A 23,109-nucleotide genomic window follows, 5' to 3' on the forward strand; every position below is an offset into this window, starting at 1 on the left:
GTCAGGAGAGTTCCTTCAGGAAAATTACAATTTCAGCACAATCCCATTCAAGATCAGACAAACATTACAGGGAGACAGAACAGGATCCCTGACGGGTCTGCCGGCTTCCAGCGCCTCTTACAAAAAAGATGACATACAGGTAAACAAGGGGGGGGGGGAAAGAATAGAAGATTAAAATAAAATTTAAAAAATCGGTCTTAGCCTGGGCCCTGGAGTGGGGGTGCAGACTGAGGCCAAAGGAAAAAAAAAAAATAAATAAATAAATAAATAAATATAAAAAATAAATAAAAATAAAAAAAATAAAAAGTCATAGCCATAGTACAAATCCCTCTTCCATGTGTGTAAGAGGGAAACATCAAACATCAAAGAACGCATAGGACATTAAAGACATTAAAGCAGCAGATACAACCAGACACTTCTACATACAGCTATGAATAAAAAGTAAAAGAAACATATGCACTGTGGTGGCCTCTGCGGTGTTCCACGCCATCGTCCGCTGGGGAGGAGGGAGCGTGGCCAGAGACAGAAGCAGACCTAACAAAGCAACCAAGACAGCCGACTCCACTCTCGGCCAGTGTCCAGTCCGCATGGATGAGCGAGGATACGTCCAGGGTGACTTCGGTGTCCGACACCTGCTCACCTAGCCAAGACACCGCGAAGCCTCTCCGTCCCGGCGCTCAGTGCTAGCGCCGCAATCCTGTCCCCCTCATCCGCATCTCCTCCAGTCCCTCCAAACAGACTCCGGTGTAGCAGACACCCAGCAGCTGGTCTCCATGGCCAAAAGGCTCCCGGGAGGCAGATCCAGAAGTCCACAAAAAAAAAAAATTTAAATGTATGTACTCGCGAGCTTAAACACTACGCCGTTGTTTATTCCTAGCTCTCATGCTAAGTGTTTTGTTTTCCCTTTTCGTGCATTTGTGCTTAGTGTTTGTGTTTTGGTTTGTTTTCCTAGCATCCATGCTAGCGCTTTGTGCTTCCCTTTTCTATTTAGCACCAGTGTTTTGTTTCTAGCCTGTTTTATTACTTTAAGAAATCCCTTTTTTTCTTACCTTTTGCTGTGTTCTTGCCCGACGCATCCCTGGAGGAACAAATCTGGCATCGTTATGCCACACAGTTCTCACAGTGTAGACAGAAAAAGGAGAACGGACACAATTTGGCTTGATTACTAAAGATGAAAGTGAAGTTATAACACTGAAATACCCTCAGGAAGAGGTGCTTTAAGACATGGCTAGCTAGCTAGCCGCTAATGTCTATCTACTATCATTGCGTTATTTCAACAATGATCCCTACGGGAAGAGTAATAGCTACACATGTTTCCGTCATCACCGATCACCGCAGAACACCAGTGTCAAAATATTGCATTTGTTAAAAGTAAACTACAATTGACAGAGTCAAGGCAAGGTTTCACACTGTTCGATCGATAACCATTATAGAGGATATCTTAACTTTGAACAGACTACACACATGTGAATGCGTACTTATTCAGCAGTCATACATGTCACAATAAGGCTGCCGTGTGAACAACGCTTACACTGTCATAAACCTGTGCCATATAGTGACACCATACTAAACAACAATGACAAACACATTCTGCGAGAATATTTGCACCACAACACAACATAAACACTACAGAACAAATTCCCAGAATTCCCTGCATTGACGCTACATTATAAACAAACGCCATTGGTGGATCCACCGCAATGATACCAAGTACAGGAGCGTATTTAGTCGATACAACTATGATTACATCGATATTTTTTAGCATCACAAAATTTTCTTTCGTTTTTTTTTTAATATATATTATATTCATACAATTAGGAAATATGTCTCGTGACACTCGAGGACTTTGAATATGACCAATGTAGTGTATGATCCTGTAACTACTTGGTATGGGATTGATACCCAAATTTGTGGTATCATCCAAAACTAATGCAAAGTATCAAACAACAGAAAAATAAGTGATCATTACATTTCAACAGAAGTGTAGATAAAACATGTTGAAACAGAAAATACCCACATATTAACCGTAAATGAACAAGTATATTAGTAATTCATTTTTCTACCACTTGTCCTTAATAATTTTGACAGAATAATAGAATGATAAATGACACAATATGTTACTGTATATGTCAGCAGCTAAGTTCGGAGCCTTTGTTTGCTTACTTAGTACTAAAAGACAAGTTGTCTAGTATGTTCACTATTTTATTTAAGGAAAAACTTGCAATACGAAACATATGTTTAATGTACCCTAATACCTTTTTATTAAAATAAAGCCAATAATGAAATTTGTTTGGGGTCCTCTTTATTTAAAAAAGTACCAAAAAGTACCAAAATACAGTTTGGTACCGGTAACGGTACCAAAGTATTGGTATCGGGACAACACTCGACTAAAGCACACTTCTGTCAAAACCAGTATTACAGTATTTGTTTCCTAAAATGTTCTTTCTCTGTCGCCAGCGTCTTCCACAGACGTACACGCCACACCAAATACAAATGTGAGCCTCCCGTGCAACGTGACCCTGGAGTTGGACGAGCTGGACGAGGCTCTCCTTAATGTCAGCTGGGTGAGCAACGGCTCAGACGTGGCCTCGTTCGAGAATGCCACCTCGCAGATTAGACACGGCTTCCTCTGGACCACGGGCCATTTCCTCAATGGAGACTTTTCCGTGACCGTCCTCGGCGTCGGCCTGAGCCTGCAGGGAGCGTACGAATGCACGGTCCACTACAACTCCACAAAGCTGCACTCCAGCACGGTTACACTCAGCGTCATCGGTATGTTGGCATGGCTTTTCACTGAATTTACCACCTGAAAGCCTGGAAACAACACTGTCCCTTTTGTGTCCCTTTCCTCAGCTCCCCCGTCTCTCTCAGTACCGCAACAATGGGTTGTGTTGGAGACCGAGAGCAAGCTTGAATGCCACGCAGATGCTTTCTACCCTCCACCTGTGTCTTTTAGCTGGACCAGGGACGGTCAACTCATTCAGTCTCCTTACCTGCTTGAGGGTGAAAAGAGTCCTGATGGCTACTACACAGCTACTGGCAACCTCACCTTCTATCCGTCTCGAGGGGACCAGAATGCCACTTTTAGCTGCAAAGTGACCCACAACGGCACCACCCAAGAGCTGTACTTTCAACTCAACATCACATGTGAGTACAGATATGAGGTTGGAAAATGTGCGGGCATATTTTTGCATTTCTCACACTAACATGAAATAGTTCACACTTGTGGTTGGGACCAAAAATTAATAAAAAATATACCTGTTGCTAGTGATGGGTCCAGCAACACCGATGCATCGGCGCGTGTATCGAGCTCATAGAGCAAAACCCTGTGTCGGTGCGCATACCGCTTTTAGAAAGTCACGTGACCAATCATGAGCTGTTTCGGTCACGTGACCGAAACGTGAACTGTGTCGAACTGACGCCCGCGCGCCAAACTGTGTTTATAAGGAAGCGCATCTGTCAACGAGATGCTACTGCTTACAGAATCGCCGCACTTCTATTGTTGGTCATTTGTAATTTATCGTCATCGGAGATCATGGAGCAGCCTTAGGCAAAAAGAAAGATTTCTGCCGTGAAATAATAACTAAGAAGTGAAGTGAAGTGAATTGTATTCATATAGCGCTTTTCTCTAGTGACTCAAAGCGCTTTACATAGTGAAACCCATAATTTAAGTTACATTTAAACCAGTGTGGGTGGCACTGGGAGCAGGTGGGTAAAGTGTCTTGCCCAAGGACACAACGGCAGTGACTAGGATGGCGGAAGCGGCAATCGAACCTGGAACCTCAGGTTGCTGGCACGGCCACTCTAACAACCGGGCACTGAAGAGAAATCGTCCAAAATTGAATACGTTGGAAAAACTTTTTTTTTTTTTTTTTTAATAAAAATGTGTAAAAAAAAAAAAAAAAAAAAAAAAAAAAATTCCAGTCCACAAGATTCCTCATTCACAACGCGTTCTCTTAGATTTCCATGTTATGATACCCATTCATCCATCCATTTCCTATCGCTTATTCCCTTTGGGGTCGCAGGGTGCGCTGGTGGCTATCTCAGCTACAATCGGGCGGAAGGCGGCGTACACCCTGGACAAGTCGCCACATCATCGCAGGGCCATGTTATGATACATGTTCACATTATTTACTGACTGTATTTAAAAAAAGATAAACATATATTTTTATTTAAATGAAGATATGAAATAATCCTAAATGAAATACAATGACTTGGTTTGTATTATTGTATATACTAGGTCAGTGGTTCTCAAATGAGGGTACGCGTACCCCTGGGGGTACTTGAAGGTATGCCAAGGGGTACGTGAGATTTTAAAAAAATATTCTACAAATAGCAACAATTCAAAAATCCTTTATAAATATAGCTATTGAATAATACTTCAACAAAATATGAATGTAAGTTCATAAACTGTGAAAAGAAATGCAACAATGCAATATTCAGTGATGACAGCTGGATTTTTTTGTGGACATGTTCCATAAATATTGATGTTAAAGATTTCTTTTTTTGTGAAAAAATGTTTAGAATTAAGTTTATGAATCCAGATGGATCTCTATTACAATCCCCAAAGAGGGCAATTTAACTTGATGATTACTTCTATTTGTAGAAATCTTTGTTTATAATTGAATCACTTGTTTGTTTTTCAAAAAGTTTTTAGTTATTTTTATACCTTTTTTTCCAAGTAGTTCAAGAAAGACCACAACAAATCAGCAATATTGCTATATTGCTATACAATTTAATAAATCAGAAACTGATGACATAGTGCTGTATTTTACTTCTTTATCTTTTTTTTTTCAACCCAAAATCCTTTGCTCTGATTAGTGGGTACTTGAATTAAAAAAAAAACTTTCACAGGGGGTACATCACTGAAAAAAGGTTGAAAACCACTGTACGAGGTCATAAAATCAGTGTCAAAAGGCATTAATCGGCAATGGCGATTACATCATTTTCAAAAAATTGGCCAATTCTGATGAATTACGATCGATCAGCACAGCCCTAATATTTGCCCTTACTCCGATTAACAATGACTTTCTCTATCGCCCCCTCAGACCTCCCTACTGTCAAACTCTCTGCCATCCCTTCGCCTTCCAGCAACAGTCCCGTCACCCTCTACTGCGACGTGGAAAGCTTCTACCCGGAGGAGATGTCTGTGTACTGGCTGCAAAATGGCACCATCCTCCAAGATCCGCCTGGCAACGAACAGAACCCAGATGGGACATTTAGAAGCAGACGCTACTTTACGATGAGCCCTGAGCAGAGGTGGAAAAGCGGCGAGGTGGAGTGTGCTGTCAACCAACCAGGAGTTGTGCAGCCGATCCAGGCTTCAGGATACCTAGAAGACCTGGATCCCCAAGGTTACATTTTTCTCTTGATTTCATTTGTATTCTACTCCTTGTTCTGTATTCAACCTGCTTCTATAGAGCAGACATAAGCAAACATTTCCAAATGATTTTTGTCCAACCTTTAACATCAAAGCTGTAGGGGCAACATGATTTGCAAGACTTTTTTGATTCTCCGAAACTATCAAAATATTGTCAATGATTTCTGAAGCTAGAGACTAATTCCAATGACATCCTCCTAAAAGCCGGCATCCAAAGTGGACGTTAGTATTTTGCATAAAAGGGTTATTCTTTTCCGACATGTTTACCTCTGACAAAAGAAGTAGACAAAGAACAAATGTCCACTGCAGAGGGCATTGGTTTTCCAGAGGACATACAGTCATTTTTATTTTATGAATTTTTTTACTCATGTGCTGTATGCAGAAATGTCACAAAAATGTCCTTTGTGTAATTTAATTCCTTCTCAGTGGTCTAGTGGTTAGAGTGTCCGCCCTGAGATCAGTAGGTTGCATGTTCAAACCTCGGCCGAGTTATACCAAAGACTCTGAAAATGGGACCCATTACCTCCCTGCACTCAGCATCAAGGGTTGGAATTGGGGGTTACGTATAAAATACTCCACGGTCTAGCCCCATCCTATCTTGCCGATTTTATTGTACCATATGTCCCGGCAAGAAATCTGCGTTCAAAGGACTCCGGCGTATTAGTGATTCCTAAACCCCAAAAAAAGTCTGCGGGCTATAGAGCGTTTTCCGTTCGGGTTCCAGTACTCTGGAATGCCCTCCCGGTAACAGTTTGAGATGCTACCTAAGTAGAAGCATTTAATTCTCACCTTAAAACTCATTTGTATACTCTAGCCTTCAAATAGACTCCCTTTTTAGACCAGTTGATCTGCCGCTTCTTTTCTTTTTCTCCTCGGTCCCCCCCTCCCTTGTGGAGGGGATCCGGTCCGATGGCCATGGTTGAAGTACTGGCTGTTCAGAGTCGGGACCCAGGATGGACCGCTTGTCGGGACCCAGGATGGGCCGCTCGCCTGTGTATCGGTTGAGGACATCTCTACGCTGCTGATCCGACTCCGCTTGGGACGGTTTCCTGTGGACGGGACTCTCGCTGCTGTCTTGGATCTGTTTTGATCTCAACCCTCGCGGCTGTGTTGGAGCCACTGTTGATTGAACTTTCACAGTATCATGTTAGACCCGCTCGATATCCATTGCTTTCGGTCCCCTGGGGGGGGGAGGGGGGGGCGGGGGTTGCCCACATATGAGGTCCTCTCCAAGGTTCTCATAGTCAGCATTGTCACTGGCGTCCCACTGAATGTGAGTTCTCCTTGCCCACTGGGTGTGGTGAGTTTTCCTTGCCCTTATGTGGGTTTTTCCGAGGATGTTGTAGTCGTAGTGGTTTTTACAGTCCTTTGAGACATTTGTGATTTTGGGCTATATAAATAAACATTGATTGATTGATGGTTAAATCACCAAAATGATTCCCGGGCACGCCTACCCCTGCTGCCCACTGCTCCCCTCACTTCCCAGGGGTTGAACAAGGGGATGGGTCAAATTCACCACAGCTAGTGTGTGTGTGACAATATCCATCCATCCATTTTCTACCGCTTATTCCCTTTCGGGGTCGCGGGGGGCGCTGGCGCCTATCTCAGCTACAATCGGGCGGAAGGCAGGGTACACCCTGGACAAGTCGCCACCTCATCGCAGGGTGTGACAATAATTGGTACTTAACTTTAAATAATGTTTAAATGATAAATGGGTTGTACTTGTATGCGCTTTTCTACCTTCAAAGTACTCAAAGCGCTTTGACACTACTTCCAAATTTTCCCATTCACACACGGATGGAGGGAGCTGCCATGCAAGGCACTAACCAGCACCCATCAGGAGCAAGGGTGAAGTGTTTTGCTCAGGACACAACGGACGTGACGAGGTTGGTACTAGGTGGGGATTGAACGGCCACTCTTCCACCGCGCCACGCCGTCCCTGTTTACCTCTTGTTTTCAATCATTTTTTTGGTGGACCTTTTCAGTCAATCAATCAAAGTATATTCATATAGCCCTTAATCACAAATGTTTCAAAGTGCTGCATAAGCCACGACATCCTCGGTTCAGATCCCACATCAGGGCAAGAAAAAACTCAACCCAATGTGAACAACAAGAAACCTTGGAAGGGACCGGTGCAATGGATGCCGAGTGGATACGGTTAATAATGTGAGAATCCAGTCCATAGTGGGGCCACTGCAGTGCAACCCCGTAATTTCCCCATTGTGGGATAAATGCATTCTATCCTATCCTTTCCTACCTATCCTATCCTATCCTATTCACAGGGACTGCATTTCAGCTACTAGAAGAAGCTTTAAAACCAACAGAGTAGAACTTTGTCAATAGAGTAGCATTGCAAGGAGTAGAGGCTTTCTACAACAATGTTACGCAGAAACCGTATTCTACCAGACTGTGACAGGTCTCCAGCCGTCATCGTGTGGGTTGCAGTGACCATCGATGCAAGACGCATTGTAGCAGATTTGACTCTTGTTTATTGTTTCAATAAACATGTTTTGGTTCCAGTCGGTCGCGCCAATTTCTAGCACGACCTCCTTTCCTGCTCGTCTCCGCGTGCCTTTCGGTGGCCGGTGGCTGCGTCTTCCGCGGGGGCTCATCTTCCTCTGGGTCGTTCTTGTCGTCTTCATCGTCTTTGTTGTCCGTCGGTTCCTCTCTTACTTCTGCCACGATTGCTCCTCATTCTACCCTTTTATGCTGCAGCAGAAAATGCAGGGATTGAGAGCAGGTGTGTCTTTTACGCACCTGACTCTGATGGCTGCAGTGTCGTTCCAGGCGTGCCCCGCCTCTCCGCTCCGTTGCATGCTCCGCCTCCTGGCCGCCATGTTGGGCAGGACCGCTGTTTGTCCTAGCCTGCTGTCGGCTCGTCGGCTCCGTCTCTCCACACCGACATTTTATTGTTTTTTTAGATCTATTTAAATGGAAAGTGCGTAACAAATAAAATATACTATTATTTTAACTATTTATTTTTGTGGTTTTCGCCTCTGTTCCTGATCTGATTTTTTGGCCTCAGATCCGATTTCAAGTCCCTTTGACAATAGATTAAAAAACTGAAAATGTTTAATAGCAAGTAACTAAATTAAACATAATAACACATTTTAAATAAATAAATGGGTTGTACTTGTATAGCGCTTTTCTACCTTCAAGGTACTCAAAGCGCTTTTACACTACTTCCACATTTACCCATTTACACACACATTCACACACTGATGTAGGGAGCTGCCATGCAAGGCGCCAACCAGCACCCATCAGGAGCAAGGGTGAAGTGTCTTGCTCAGGACACAACGGATGTGACGAGGATGGTACTAGGTGGGATTTGAACCAGGGACCCTCGGGTTGCGCACGGCCACTCTCCCACTGCGCCACGCCGTCCCTCGATTTCGATTTTATAATGCCTATCTTATCGCATTGAAAATCTGCTAGTATTATTGTACATGTAGATGATGTATTACATTTGTGGTATTGAATGCTATACACAAATCATTTGGGTTTCGTCAAAAGTCTTTCTGCATGCAGAGACATTTAGACCCAGTCCCAATGTCCACTAACCCTCACTCACTACCACTAACCCTCACTTACTACCACTACACCCTCGAAATAAAGCAACAAGGGCAGAGCTTTGTAATCTTCCCCAGGAATTTGGACACCCCTTGCCACATCACTGTATTGTTTACACCAAGGTTTGTCCCGATATCAATATTTTGGTACTGGTACCAAAAGGTACATTGATTTGTATTTCGATACTTTTCAAAGTAGAGGAATCAACAAAAAATTTAAATATCAAGTGAAGTATATTTATATAGCGCTTTTCTCAAGTGACTCAAAGCGCTTTACATAGTGAAACCCAATATCTAAGTTACATTTAAACCAGTGTGGGTGGCACTGGGAGCAGGTGGGTAAAGTGTCTTGCCCAAGGACACAACAGCAGTGACTAGGATGGCGGAAGCGGGAATCGAACCTGCAACCCTCAAATTGCTGGCACGGCCACTCTATCAATCGAGCTATACCGCTATACTATATCAGCTTCATTTAAACAAAAAATCTTATGATACATCAAACATATGTTTCTTATTGCACTCAAAGAATGATTATAGAAGATTGGAATTCAAATTAAAAGGCATTAAACACATGCGCATTATTGCACTCAAAGAACAGTTAACAATGCCATAATCTAGAATTAGGTTAGAATGGAATATACATTTTTATTGACATGGTATTAAATGCTTCATCATTTATGGTTGCCAGTTTTCATCTGTGCTTTAAGATAAATACATTCATGAATAAATACTGAAAAAAATAAGGCTGAAGATACACAGATAAGACATGTAGCGGGCAAAATACACACTGTTGGAGATAAAACACAATCCGTAGGAATTCAGTCAGTTCTGTCTGCCCTAAGAATGGGCAACAAGCCAACCAGCTGTGTGCATGTCTGCATATCTATGTGTGCACATCGGTAGCTGTTAACTATATTACCTGTCACTCTTTAAACAGTGCAGATATGAAAGCTTATTATGTAAATAATTACCTAGGTTTGAAACAAAGGTGGTAATACTGTATTGCCACCTTTGGCGAGGCCTGTTTTAGAGCTATGCTTGCAGCGCGACACTTCTGTTTTTAAAGTGTCACCTTTATTGGTAGTTTTGAAGCCCAAATACCTCCTTAATGCGCTTCACACACCTTATTAACTGGTAGAATTTGCAGAGTTTTTTGCCGTTCTGCCTCTCAACAGTGTTTCTGCTTGTATGCGCTGTGTGTGGGTGCGTTGAAACACTCATGCGCCTCTGCTCAATAACATCACCACCGCATGGCAGTGTATGTGGATTAAAAAAAAATAAAGTACTGGTATTTTTTAAAGGCAATAGTAGATTTTCTGGATTAATTAGTACTGCGGCACTTTATTAGTAGTGGTGTACCATACTAACCTGACTCTCGCCAAATCCTTGTAGTTTGCTAAGCTCCACACAAGGATCTGGGACTTCTCAATAGGAGATGTATTTCAGAAGGTGGGGCCTTGTAAAAAAATATCTGTACGTGATTGGGTAAACCACTTGTCCGTTGTCTTGAACGACATCCTACTTTAACCACTCACATTGTTTGAATCAAACAGTCGTTTCGGCGCTACGCATTCTTGCCAACCCTCCCGATTTTCCCGGGAGACTCCCGATTTTCAGTGACCCTCCAGAAAATCTCCCGGGACAACCTTTCTTCTGAATTTTTCCTGATTTCCACCCGGACAACAATATTGGGGGCATGCCTTAAAGGCACTGCCTCTAGCGTCCTCTACAGCAGTGGTCCCCAACCTTTTTGTATCCGCGGACAATGCTTAATAATTTGTCCCGCGGCCCGGGGGGGGGGTCCTTTTTTTTTTTTTTTTTTTTTCTTTGTCATGAAAAAGGGACGTTTTTGTCATGAAAAAGGGATGTTTTTGTGGTTGGTGCACTAATTGTAAGTGTATATTGTGTTTTTTATGTTGATTTAATAAGAAAAAAATATATATATATGTATATTTATTTTTTTTTAAATAAAAATGAATAAAAAATTATTCTGCGGCCCGGTGGTTGGGGACCAATGCGCTACAGCCTGTCGTCTTGTCCGCTTTTTCTCCATACAAACAGCGTGCTGGCCTAGTCACTTCATATATGCGGCTTTTACACACACACAAGTGAATGCAGAGCATACTTGATCAACAGCCATACTGGTCACACTGAGGGTGGCCGTATAAACAACTTTAACACTGTTAAAAATGTGCAGCACACTGTGAAGAGAACATCCGCACCGCAACACAACATAAACACAACAGAACAAATACCCAGAACCCCTTGCAGCACTAACGGACACCCCCCATCTCCCGAATTCAGAGGTCTCAAGGTTGGCAAATATGGCGGTACGTCACATCTATGAAATCCCGCCCGGCGATCCTGACTGGTTCATTATTTTTTGCTATCTTGAATGAGTTTGCATTGCCCTCAATCCCAGATCCTTGTGTGGAGCTCAGCGAACTAAAAGGATCTGGCGAGAGTCAGGTAAGTACCGTACAACCCTTGTCTGACCATTACATGCCAAATTCGCAATGAACTTAACGGCCGAGATCGGTTTTTCAATCATTCATCATGCTTCGGTTGATAGCTATACCCCCACGCAGTGAGGATGCCGCCTTTGACGCCCGTAGCCTCTTGTGAATTTTATTTTCAAGGTGTGTTACTTTAATGTTTTCACATTCATCTGTCCCCACTTAAACCACTGATCTTTACTGGCTTTGCAAGTACAGTAGAACAGCAATGCGTCAGCATCAGGTAGAGTATAACCGACTAACCTGTTGTGCAGCAAAGCTAAACTTCACATTTCACATCTACTGGATGATTGCTGACAAACCGGAACTCTTAGATTCCATAGATTTACTATTACAAATATTTGGACTGTGTGTTTCTGAATTTATTAAAAGGATGATTATAGCTCACGGTTAAAACAAAATAAATCTGAAAAACTGTCAAAACTACATAAACTGTAGACTACATAAGATTTAGTCTGAATAGAATATGTATTTTTAATACCCCTGATCCACGATAATGTTTAGTGACTAAATCATGATGATAAAGAATAGTGAAATACTTTTGATTACTTCCTGTTCTTTCCTCAGATGAGTCACCAGTTCTCACAAAGTCTGCCAAAGCCTCTGTGGCCCTGATGTGTATCTCCTTGGTCCTTGTCTTCCTGCTGTGCTTCGGCTTTTCCTGGAGGAGAAGAGATGGTGAGCGACGTCTTTGATAAACATCAAATGTGTTCATTCGAGTGACCCGTCTTTCTGCCCGTCAATCAGAGAAGCAGAAATCTCTGGCGGTGTCGGGAATCATCCTCCCTCCTCGCGTAGTCGTGGGTCAAAAGGGCAGGGTGAGCGTGAGTATCGAAGGCAGGAGGGTGGACCGAGTCCAGACCGCTTGGTTCCTAAATGATACACCCATCTTTGACACCTCTCTCACAGGTACTAAAACCAACAAAAAGACAGGCAACGAGAGCTGACTCTTATGTTTTTCTCACAGTGACTGTAAATGACATTTGTGGCGCCCCCTGTTGGCTGTGGTCAAAAAAGTATTTTGTGTAATACAGATTAGACTTAGACTTAGACCAGGGGTCGGCAACCTGCGGCTCTTTAGCGCCGCCCTAATGGCTCTCTGGAGCTTTTTCAAAAATATATGAAAAATGGAAATGATGAGGGGAAAAAACATATTTTTTGTTTTAATTTGGTTTCTATAGGAGGACAAACATGACACAAACCTCCCTAATTGCTATAAAGCGCACTGTTTGTATGAAACATGCTTCACTGATTCGAGTATTTGGCGAGCGCCGTTTTGTCCTACTAATTTTGGCGGTCCTTGAACTCACCCTAGTTTGTTTACATGCATAACTTTCTCCGACTTTCTAGGACGTTTTTTATGCCACTTCTTTTTCCGTCTCATTTTGTCCGCCAAACTTATAACGTTGCGCATGTATGCACAAAGGTGAGTTTTGTTGATGTTATTGACTTGTGTGGAGTGCTAATCAGACATATTTGGTCACTGCATGACTGCAAGCTAATCGATGCTAACATGCTATTTAGGCTAGCTGTATGTACATATTGCATCATTATGCCTCATTTCTTGGTATATTTGAGCTCATTTCGTTTCCTTTAAGTCCTCATAATTCAATTTATATCTCATGACACACTATCTGTATGGAATATGGCTTTAAATTTTTTTGTGGCTCCAGACAGATTTGTTTTTGTATTTTTGGTCCAATATGGCTCTTTCAACATTTTGGGTTGCCGACCCCTGACTTAGACGTATACTTCCTTTCTATTGTCATTCAAATTTGAACTTTACAGATAAGAAGGAAATTTCGTTGCATTAGCTCATGGTCGTGCAGGATAACAAATCAATAAGTTGCAGATACTATAAATAGATTACTGTACAGATAAATATATTGCACTTTTGCATATGCATCCACGTTTATGGATGTATGTTATATTGTCTTTATATTCCAGTGAGTTAATCCATTTTTGGATCATTAAAGCAGTGGTCACCAACCTTTTCAAGCCCAAAATCCCTGGTCTCTTTGTTTTGTTTGTTTTTTAAAGACAGCTTTGTGGTATTTTTACGGATGTCAACATTTTGTTTGTTTTCTGTCAATGTGCTTCTTGCTGTTTTCCCAATTTTTGCTGGTGTTTTTTGTAATGTGTCTATGGCCAATGGCAAAGGAGTCACAAGCCACAGATGGCCCCAATGCCGTACTTTGAGCATTCGAGCAGTAGAAGCTAATTGTTTATGGCCACTATAGTCTCAGTCCATCCATCCTTTTTCTACCGCTTATTCCCAGAATGGGGTCGCGGGGGGCGCTGGTGCCTATCTCAGCTACAATCGGGCGGAAGGCGGTGTACACCCTGGACAAGTCGCCACCTCATCACAGGGCCAACACAGATAGACAGACAACAGTCAAACTCACATTCACACACTAGGGCCAATTTAGTGTTGCCAATCAACCTATCCCCATGTGCATGTCTTTGGAGGTGGGAGAATGCCGGAGTACCCGGAGGGAACCCACGCATTCACGGGGAGAACATGCAAACTCCACACAGAAAGATCCTGGGATTGAACCCCAGAAAACTCAGGACCTTCATATTGTGAGGCAGACGCACTAACCTCTCTTCCACCGTGAAGCTTCAGTACCGTAGTATATTTCCTCCGGTCACATGTGGGACGCGAGTCAGATTACGTCAGCGCCGGGAGTAGTAAAATCAGATATTCCCCTGGCGGGTTTTTCCTTTGCGATAAAGAGCGGGTGAAAGGGGAAGTCCTTATTTAGCTGCCGCCTAGTTTTATCATTTATTACTGCCTTTGCACATGTCAATTTTTACTTTTGTATATAAGTCAACACAAAATCCGTTCTTTGGCTTGTTAACTGTGACGGAACAGCGGGAGAAGAAGAGGGCAGAGAGCCGATGACGTCGTCAGCTGTCAGCGTGTTTATTGACAGAACAATGTTTGAGTGCGGTGTGGGATTAACCCAAAGATATGTCATGTGACTATGTGTGAGTATTATCTGAGGTTGGTTACCAGAGGGTGTTGAGGATGCGTGTTAAGATCGAGGTGGAAAGTCAAATAAGGGCAAAAAAGGCTCGTACGTCAGAGGGCAGGCAGATTGTCGAGGATAGGAGCGAGGCGTCGTGGCCAGTGGGCAGGCGTGAGGTCAAAGTCTAGGAAGGCAAGAGGGAATCCAAAGGGCGTCCAGGGAGACGAAACAGACAGCTCGACGACGAGGGAGGACGTCGGGAAGCTGGAGGACAACACAACACGAGAGACATTGAACACGACGTGAAGGGAACACAGGGGGAGAGAATGCACATGCAAGTAGGCTGAAGACGTGTTGGCTTATTTTACTGGGAAGGAAAAGCTACGTTCTGGCACCGGATCTCTAGACGCGCTGGCTTATGAAGGCTGGTCGCTCATAACCTGCAGGTGCGCTGATTGCAGATATCCTGCAGCCGCGACCACAGCGGAGAGGGAACGCCTGTGGGCATGGCCCGCAATGCTCTTAGCAGAGCACACAGCAGGATGAGAGGCAGCACTGATTTCATATTAGTACTTTTTTCTAATATTCTTGCGTTTGACTGGTAGGGTCCCAAAGATCGACTGGTCGATCGCAATTGACGGGTTGGCGACCCCTGCCTAAACTTATATCATTATCAGACAAATGAACAATGAGCTATTAGCTACTAAGTTCCAGAGGCCTTTTGCCATTGGCGGCCATATATAGTGGAATCAATTTTTGAGGTTTATTAACTGCGCTAGGATTTGGTGTATTTGTCAGAAAGATAATAACACAGGCAAGACAGTAGGTTTGCATGTTTGCGATATAGTCGATATAAATGATAGACATTTGGCCGCCGATAGCGCTTTTAATACTACTATGATAATGCATGCTGATGACACATTTTGAATGTGTCAGGCAAATTTGACAGCAACAAACGAACAAACCAGACTCAGAATCCTTTTATTGCTACTGAGTTCACAAACTAGAATTGTATTTATTTTTTTCAGTGGTGCTACATGAAACATCAAAACTAAGATAACCAAGCTAAAATAATTTGTATTAAAAAAAAAAAGATTAATAAGATGACTGGACATTAAAGCGTTCTCAACGCAATTTAGCCAAAGTCCCTCCACAGTGCAGATTCAGAATCACTCACTGCCTCAGTTGTGGCAAATAAACTGTTTCTTACAAGTAGTATTATCACTGGAGGACTAGAGAACAAGAAGTAGCTAAACATGTTACAATACACACCCTAGGAAAGACTAGCTACCTGCTAAACTCGGGCTCTTGTATAGAACAGGGGTAGGCAGATCGATGCAGATATTGACAGTAACAATACTAAGTATAATATCAGTATATGGTCAATACTGGTGATCAGATCAAAATGTTTTATTATTATGATTTTTTTTCTCACTTTTGGTATAGTTTGCAAACTCAGGACATAAGAGCCAAAAGTAGTTTTGCTTTTTTTTTGTTATTGTGCATATTAATTGATACGGTTGTGTAGCTTTTGTTTTGGTCAAATTTAAAATTATGATCAAAAATTTATGAAAATTTTACTTGAATATCTGTATGTCCAATTCTGCCCCTGTAACTACTTTGCATTAGATCGATACCCTGATTGGTATTATCGCCCAAATCTATTGTAAACTATCTATTATTGCATTTTAACAAAAGTAACCAAATATTACCAGTTAATGATCAATCAGAATAATAGTATTTTGGATTTTAATTTTGAATTGTCCATTTTAGTTTCCAAAATAATGTTGTCAAATGTTATTCAGGTATTTGCTCAATTATTTTTGTATATCCCCCCCCCCCCCCCCCCAAAAAAAAAAACTTAATTTCTACTTTGTTTTAAAATTATATAAACAATATTTTTTTCATTTATTGTTGCATTTAGTGTAAAATGAATAAAATTATCTTAGCTTTATGAGTGAGCATTTGAATGGCACAATCATGATCGATAAATTCATGTAAAATAACAAAGACAAGGAAAAAATGATAAAGAAAAATATATTTTTTAAAAGAGATGGAAAATAATTTTTAAAAAATTAAATACTATCTCAAAAATATGTATGAAGTAAGCAATTAGTACAGTATGTACAAATGAAAGTGAAAGTAACTGATGTTTTTTTATTGTTTGTCAGTGACTAACATTCTGTTTGCTGTCTCTCTTGTTGTTCACCTTAATTCTGCTAACAATCCTAATGTAGGACCCTCCACAGCGAACTTTAACTGCCTCTATAACCCGCTAACCACCATCCATCTGCCCTACGGCCTAACTCTCACCTCCCCAGTGTCCGAGAAGGGCCCTCTGCTGCCCGCCAGAGGTGAGATGGGCTACTACAAGCTGCACTCCCAGGGGCCCCTGCAGTCCACCGGAATTGGCGCGCAGCAGCAGATTGTCGCCTCACTCACCTTCATCCCGCAGATTGCCATCCACAAGGGGGCGGTGTTTAAGTGTCAGGTGTCCTACGCCGGCAAAGACAAGATTGTGATGGAGAGAGTGTCGGAGAGGTTTACCGTGCTGTGTAAGGAGCATGTTTTGTGTTCATTTGTGGGAGAATGCTGGGTGACACAGGGACACAAAAGAAATGACGATGTCGTCCTATTCTTCCTGCTGCCACTAGGTGGCATACTTTGACTTAAAGGGTTTTTTTTTTTTTTAAATTGAACACCTGCTCGGGTAAATATATCGTAAATACCCTGATCATAGACAGGCTATAAAGCAAAGCAAGAACAGTTGAGTAGCAGAACCAACAAAGCTGCTTGCACTTCAAATGCTGCTACCATATTTTTCAGACCATAAGGCGCACCTAAAATTATTTAATTTTCTCAAAAATCAAAAGTGTCTAATGTACGTATTGATTACGGTTGTGTTTACTGACCTCAACCCAATTTTATTTGGTACATGATGAAATGATAAGTGTGACCAGTAGATGGCAGTCACATGTGTGGACTGCAGGTTGACGCCTTTTCAATAAATAATGCTCACAAGTACGGCTAAGCAAGCAAGACCAAAACTTCGATGTTTTTTTTGAGAATATTACATACGGCGTTGAAAAATGTGTCAAAATAATTGATGGATTGTCGGAACATTACGACGACCATAGTCAGACGTACTTTGCTTCAACGTACAGGTATTATTATGGTGTGTGTGTATAGGCACCCCTAAATGGCACCTATTAGGAGATACATCATCTGGCGTTTTGTTTCACCGCATTATGCAAAACCAACTTTTCTTACCTATTGGTACCTGCTGATGTGCATTTGGGATCTGCATAAGTCCCGAAAATTTGCCATTGTAGTCTGAGCCGGTCAATAATCTCCTTATTTGTTATCCTCTTGGTGTTAGGCATTCATCCTCTGCTGTTGCCAGTTCCAAAACAAAGTGACGTATAGTTTGAACTTAATCTGTCAGTAGACTTGATATGTAAGCTCTAAAAACTACAACAAAAGATGAAAGGGAGAAGACGCAGCAAAAAACAGCGCATCCTGAAGAGACTGTCAGAAATATTATAATCCAGTGCGCCTTATGGATGTGTCCTGGGCATGACGTTAAAGTGCATCTGGCAGTGGAGGCTCCTCTATGGGGCCTTGGGGCACTAGGATATTAACCCCTCCACTACTGTTACCCCAGGTGGCCCTTGGCAAAGGCCTAGTACCTGACTGCCCCCGAGCTAGGGATACGCTGAAGACTTCAACGGCGGAGCAGGCAGAAGACTGTAGATTTAAGAACTACCACAACAGCTGCGATGGCAAAAAAGGCTGCAGCAGAAAAGGGTCCCCAGTCGTCTTGGACTCCATGCCACTAGACCCTGAACCGATTCTGTCAAGGATCATGTGGGGACTGTCTGTGCACCAGCCTCCCCACGTTAAACTAAGTCTCGCACAGGCATCCTCCATAAAGGGATACACCCCTACCAGGAGGATCGTCATACTCGTTCGAGTGACCGCCGCCAATGGACCGAAAAGTGTGGTTCTTATTCCTGCAGCGACATCAAGATGTTTCTACAGCCGCACCTGTTACTGCTCGCGATGTAACGATTTCCGTCATAATGACGAACCGCAATTAAATTTCAGACCGCTAGTATCGCCGTTTCAAATTTGAGTTACTGTAAAACCGTGATGCATTACCCGATTTAAAAAAAAAAAAAAAAGCTCACAGCGTTGCTGCTCATTCCCCAGATAAACAGCAAGCGTGCTAATTGCTCGCTAGTTTGAATACTAGCAGTAATACAAGACACAACATCTTTACCCTTTACAAGTAACACCCATTTTGCCTTTAATATTAAACACTCTAAAACAGGGGTAAGGAACCTATGGCTCTAGAGCCAGATGTGGCTCTTTTGATGACTGCACCTGGCTCTCAGATATATCTTAGCTGACATTGCTTAACACGATAAGTAATGAATAATTCCGCTGGTAATCACAGTGTCAAAAATAATGTTCAAAATATAAAACATTCTCGTGCATTTTAATCCATCCATCCGGTTTCTACCGCACCTGTTCAAGAAGTCGCATTATTGGTACAAAGCATTTTATTTATTGTTGGTTAGCTTCAGAATAACAAATGTTATTAAATATAATAAGAGACTTATTATACTCTAAAAATGTTGGTCTTACTTAAAAATGCACACATTTAGTTGTATTCAGTCTTAAAAAAATAGTATATGGCTCTCACGGAAATACTTTTTAAAATATTTGGCTTGTATGGCTCTCTCAGCCAAAAAGGTTCCCGACCCCTACTCTAAAACCTTTACAAATTAAAACAGAACAAGAGAAACACTCAAATAATAATACAAAAATATGTGATGTATTGATGTGTGTTTATTTATTTTAAAAAAAAAATGTTGTCACTGGATTTTTAGTGCGTATACTACGTACTTATTGAGCACATTTAACAATATTGTGGTAATGCTGGTAACTACTCATTTTAGTCACAATAACCTTTTCTATGAAATAATATTATCGTTACATCACTAGTTACAGCCAAATGTTGTTTTTTAGCCCTGCAGATTAACAGAATAGAGGCATTATTTGAGCATTTACAGTATTTGTATCTTTTCTCTCTCTCAGCTGCACCAGAAGTATCCGAAATTCAACTGGCAGAGACTCCAAATGACTCCGGTAAGACAGAGGTTCAACTGTGTTGTTATGACTGTGATATATATTTATTAGGTTTACACCTGGCTATGTTAAAGGCCTACTGAAACCCACTACTACCGACCACGCAGTCTGATAGTTTATATATCAATGATGAAATATTAACATTGCAACACATGCCAATATGGCCTTTTTAGTTTACTAAATTGCAATTTTAAATTTTGCGCGAAGTATCCTGTTGAAAATGTTGCGGTATGATGACGCGTAGGATGACGGGTGAGCGCGACATCACGGATTGTAGCGGACATTTTGTGGTCTGCTTTAATCGCATAATTACACAGTATTCTGGACATCTGTGTGGCTGAATCTTTTGCAATTTGTTCAACTAATAATGGAGACGTCAAAGAAGAAAGATGTAGGTGGGAAGCGGTGTATTGCAGCCGCCTTTAGCGACACAAACACAGCCGGTGTTTCCTTGTTTCCTTGTTTACATTCACCGAAAGATGATGTGACGCTTTACTATGGAACATGGTTCTCTACCACATGTCAACCGGCAGGTTTCGGTGCGAAAATTGTGGTAATAAGTCGGCTCTTACCGTAGACATGAGCGCTATTCCCGTTTCAATCAATCAATCAATGTTTACTTATATAGCCCTAAATCACTAGTGTCTCAAAGGGCTGCACAAACCACTACGACATACTCGGTAGGCCCACATAAGGGCAAGGAAAACTCACACCCAGTGGGACATCGGTGACAATAATGACCCAGTGGGACGTCGGTGACAATGATGACTATGAGAACATGATACTGTGATACTGATGATACTGATGACTATGAGAACATATGAGAACATGATACTGTGAAAGATCAATCCATAATGGATCCAACACAGTCGCGAGAGTCCAGTCCAAAGCGGATCCAACACAGCAGCGAGAGTCCCGTTCACAGCGGAGCCAGTAGGAAACCATCCCAAGCAGAGGCTGATCAGCAGCGCAGAGATGTCCCCAGCCGATACACAGGCGAGCAGTACATGGCCACCGGATCGGACCGGACTCCCTCCACAAAGGAGAGTGGGACATAGAAGAAAAAGAAAAGAAACGGCAGATCAACTGGTCTAAAAAGGGAGTCTATTTAAAGGCTAGAGTATACAAATGAGTTTTAAGGTGAGACTTAAATGCTTCTACTGAGGTGGCATCTCGAACTGTTACCGGGAGGGCATTCCAGAGTACTGGAGCCCGAAATGAAAAAGCTCTACAGCCCGCAGACTTTTTTTGGGCTTTGGGGATCACTAATAAGCCGGAGTCCTTTGAACGCAGATTTCTTGCCGGGACATATGGTACAATACAATCGGCAAGATAGGATGGAGCTAGACCGTGTAGTGTTTTATACGTAAGTAGTAAAACCTTAAAGTCACATCTTAAGTGCACAGGAAGCCAGTGCAGGTGAGCCAGTACAGGCGTAATGTGATCAAACTTTCTTGTTCTTGTCAAAAGTCTAGCAGCCGCATTTTGTACCAACTGTAATCTTTTAATGCTAGACATGGGGAGACCCGAAAATAATACGTTATAGTAGTCGAGGCGAGACGTAACAAACGCATGGATAATGATCTCAGCGTCTTTAGTGGACAGAATGGAGCGAATTTTAGCAATATTGCGGAGATGAAAGAAGGCTGTTTTAGTAACGCTTTTAATGTGTGACTCAAAGGAGAGAGTTGGGTCGAAGATAATACCCAGATTCTTTACCGTGTCGCCTTGTTTAATTGTTTGGTTGTCAAATGTTAGAGTTGTATTATTAAATAGAGTTCGGTGTCTAGCAGGACCGATAATCAGCATTTCCGTTTTTTTGGCGTTGAGTTGCAAAAAGTTAGCGGACATCCATTGTTTGATTTCATTAAGACACGCCTCCAGCTGACTACAATCCGGCATGTTGGTCAGCTTTAGGGGCATGTAGAGTTGGGTGTCATCAGCATAACAGTGAAAGCTAACACCGTATTTGCGTATGATGTCACCTAGCGGCAGCATGTAGATGCTGAAGAGTGCAGGGCCAAGGACCGAACCCTGGGGAACTCCACACGTTACCTTAACGTAGTCCGAGGTCACATTGTTATGGGAGACACACTGCATCCTATCAGTAAGATAAGAGTTAAACCAAGACAGGGCTAAGTCTGACATACCAATTCGTGTTTTGATACGTTCTAAAAAAATATTATGATCGACAGTATCGAAAGCAGCGCTAAGATCGAGGAGCAGCAACATAGATGACGCATCAGAATCCATCGTTAGCAATAGATCATTAGTCATTTTTGCGAGGGCTGTCTCCGTGGAGTGATTTGCCCTGAAACCGGATTGAAAGGTTTCACATAGATTGTTAGACGCTAAGTGTTCATTTAACTGCTCCGCAACAATTTTTTCGAGGATTTTTGAAATATAGGGAAGGTGAGACACCGGTCGGTAGTTTACCATGAGGTCAGGATCGAGGTTAGGTCTTTTAAGAAGAGGATGAATAACCGCTTTTTTGAATGCTAGGGGAACAGTGCCCGAGGAAAGTGATAAGTTTATAATATTTAGCACTGATGGACCTAATAATACAAAGAGCTCCTTGATCAGTTTCCCAGGAAGAGGGTCAAGTAAACATGTTGTTTGTTTTATTCCATTTACACGTTGTAAAAATTCCTCTAATGTTATTTCCTCAAAACGAGAGAAACTATTTTGGAGGGCAGTATCCGCCGTATATACCATCGTATCAGTGTTAATAGAACCCCGTTGTAGCTGGGACGCATTGTCTTTAATCTCCTTTCTAATGACTTCAATTTTCTTACTAAAGAATTGCATAAAGTCATCAGCTGAGTGGGTGGAGCTACTGGAAGGAGTCCCTTGTTGGGTTAGCGATGCTACCGTACTAAACAAAAATTTAGGATCGTTTTTATTACGGTGGATGAGATTTGAGTAATAATTAGCTTTAGCTAAGGTAAGCATGCGTTTATAAGTTATTAAACCATCACTCCATGCTTGATGGTGCACCTCAAGTTTAGTCGTGCGCCATTTGCGTTCCAGCTTTCTGCATGATCATTTCTGAGCTCTAGTTTCTTCTGTAAACCACGGGGTGCGCTTTTTTGGAGCCTTTTTTAACTTTAGCGGTGCTATGTTATCAATGGTTTCGCGCAGGGCGTCGTTAAAGTTGTTAGTGAGGTTATCAATAGAGCCCACATATTTTGGGAATGGTGCCATTACCGAGGGCAGTAGGTCAGCAAGAGTTGTCGTTGTGGCCATATTAATGTTGCGGCTGCTATAGCAGTTATTATTATTATTAGTTTGACGAACATGCGTCTGAACCTCGAATTTTATAAGGTAATGATCGGACAATACTTTAGTATACGGGAGTATTGTAACTTTGGAAGCGGTGATACCCCTGACAAGCACTAGGTCTATCGTATTACCGTTGCGATGCGTGGGTTCATTTATTATTTGTGTGAGACCACAGCTATCAATTATAGTCTGGAGCGCTACGCACGGTGGGTCCGATGGGGTATTCATATGGATAT

At 42.2% G+C, this 23,109-nt stretch overlaps 1 protein-coding gene across 2 annotated transcripts in view; it reads left to right on the forward strand.

Moving 5' to 3' along the window:
• Positions 1 to 23,109, forward strand: part of si:ch211-180a12.2 (uncharacterized) — a 54,746-nt gene that overhangs the window by 15,339 nt on the left and 16,298 nt on the right. Inside the window, exons 2-8 of one of the 2 annotated variants that reach the window (XM_061909424.1) lie at positions 2,458 to 2,772; positions 2,854 to 3,147; positions 5,049 to 5,354; positions 12,033 to 12,143; positions 12,213 to 12,374; positions 16,675 to 16,992; positions 19,541 to 19,591. In XM_061909424.1, the coding sequence (XP_061765408.1) occupies positions 2,458 to 2,772; positions 2,854 to 3,147; positions 5,049 to 5,354; positions 12,033 to 12,143; positions 12,213 to 12,374; positions 16,675 to 16,992; positions 19,541 to 19,591 (1,557 nt within the window). The remainder of the gene's footprint in view (positions 1 to 2,457; positions 2,773 to 2,853; positions 3,148 to 5,048; positions 5,355 to 12,032; positions 12,144 to 12,212; positions 12,375 to 16,674; positions 16,993 to 19,540; positions 19,592 to 23,109) is intronic. The other variant, XM_061909425.1, reaches the window with a different exon arrangement.

This window comes from Nerophis ophidion, linkage group LG08 (genome assembly GCF_033978795.1).
Source record: "Nerophis ophidion isolate RoL-2023_Sa linkage group LG08, RoL_Noph_v1.0, whole genome shotgun sequence".
Classification (NCBI taxonomy): Eukaryota; Metazoa; Chordata; class Actinopteri; order Syngnathiformes; family Syngnathidae; genus Nerophis; species Nerophis ophidion.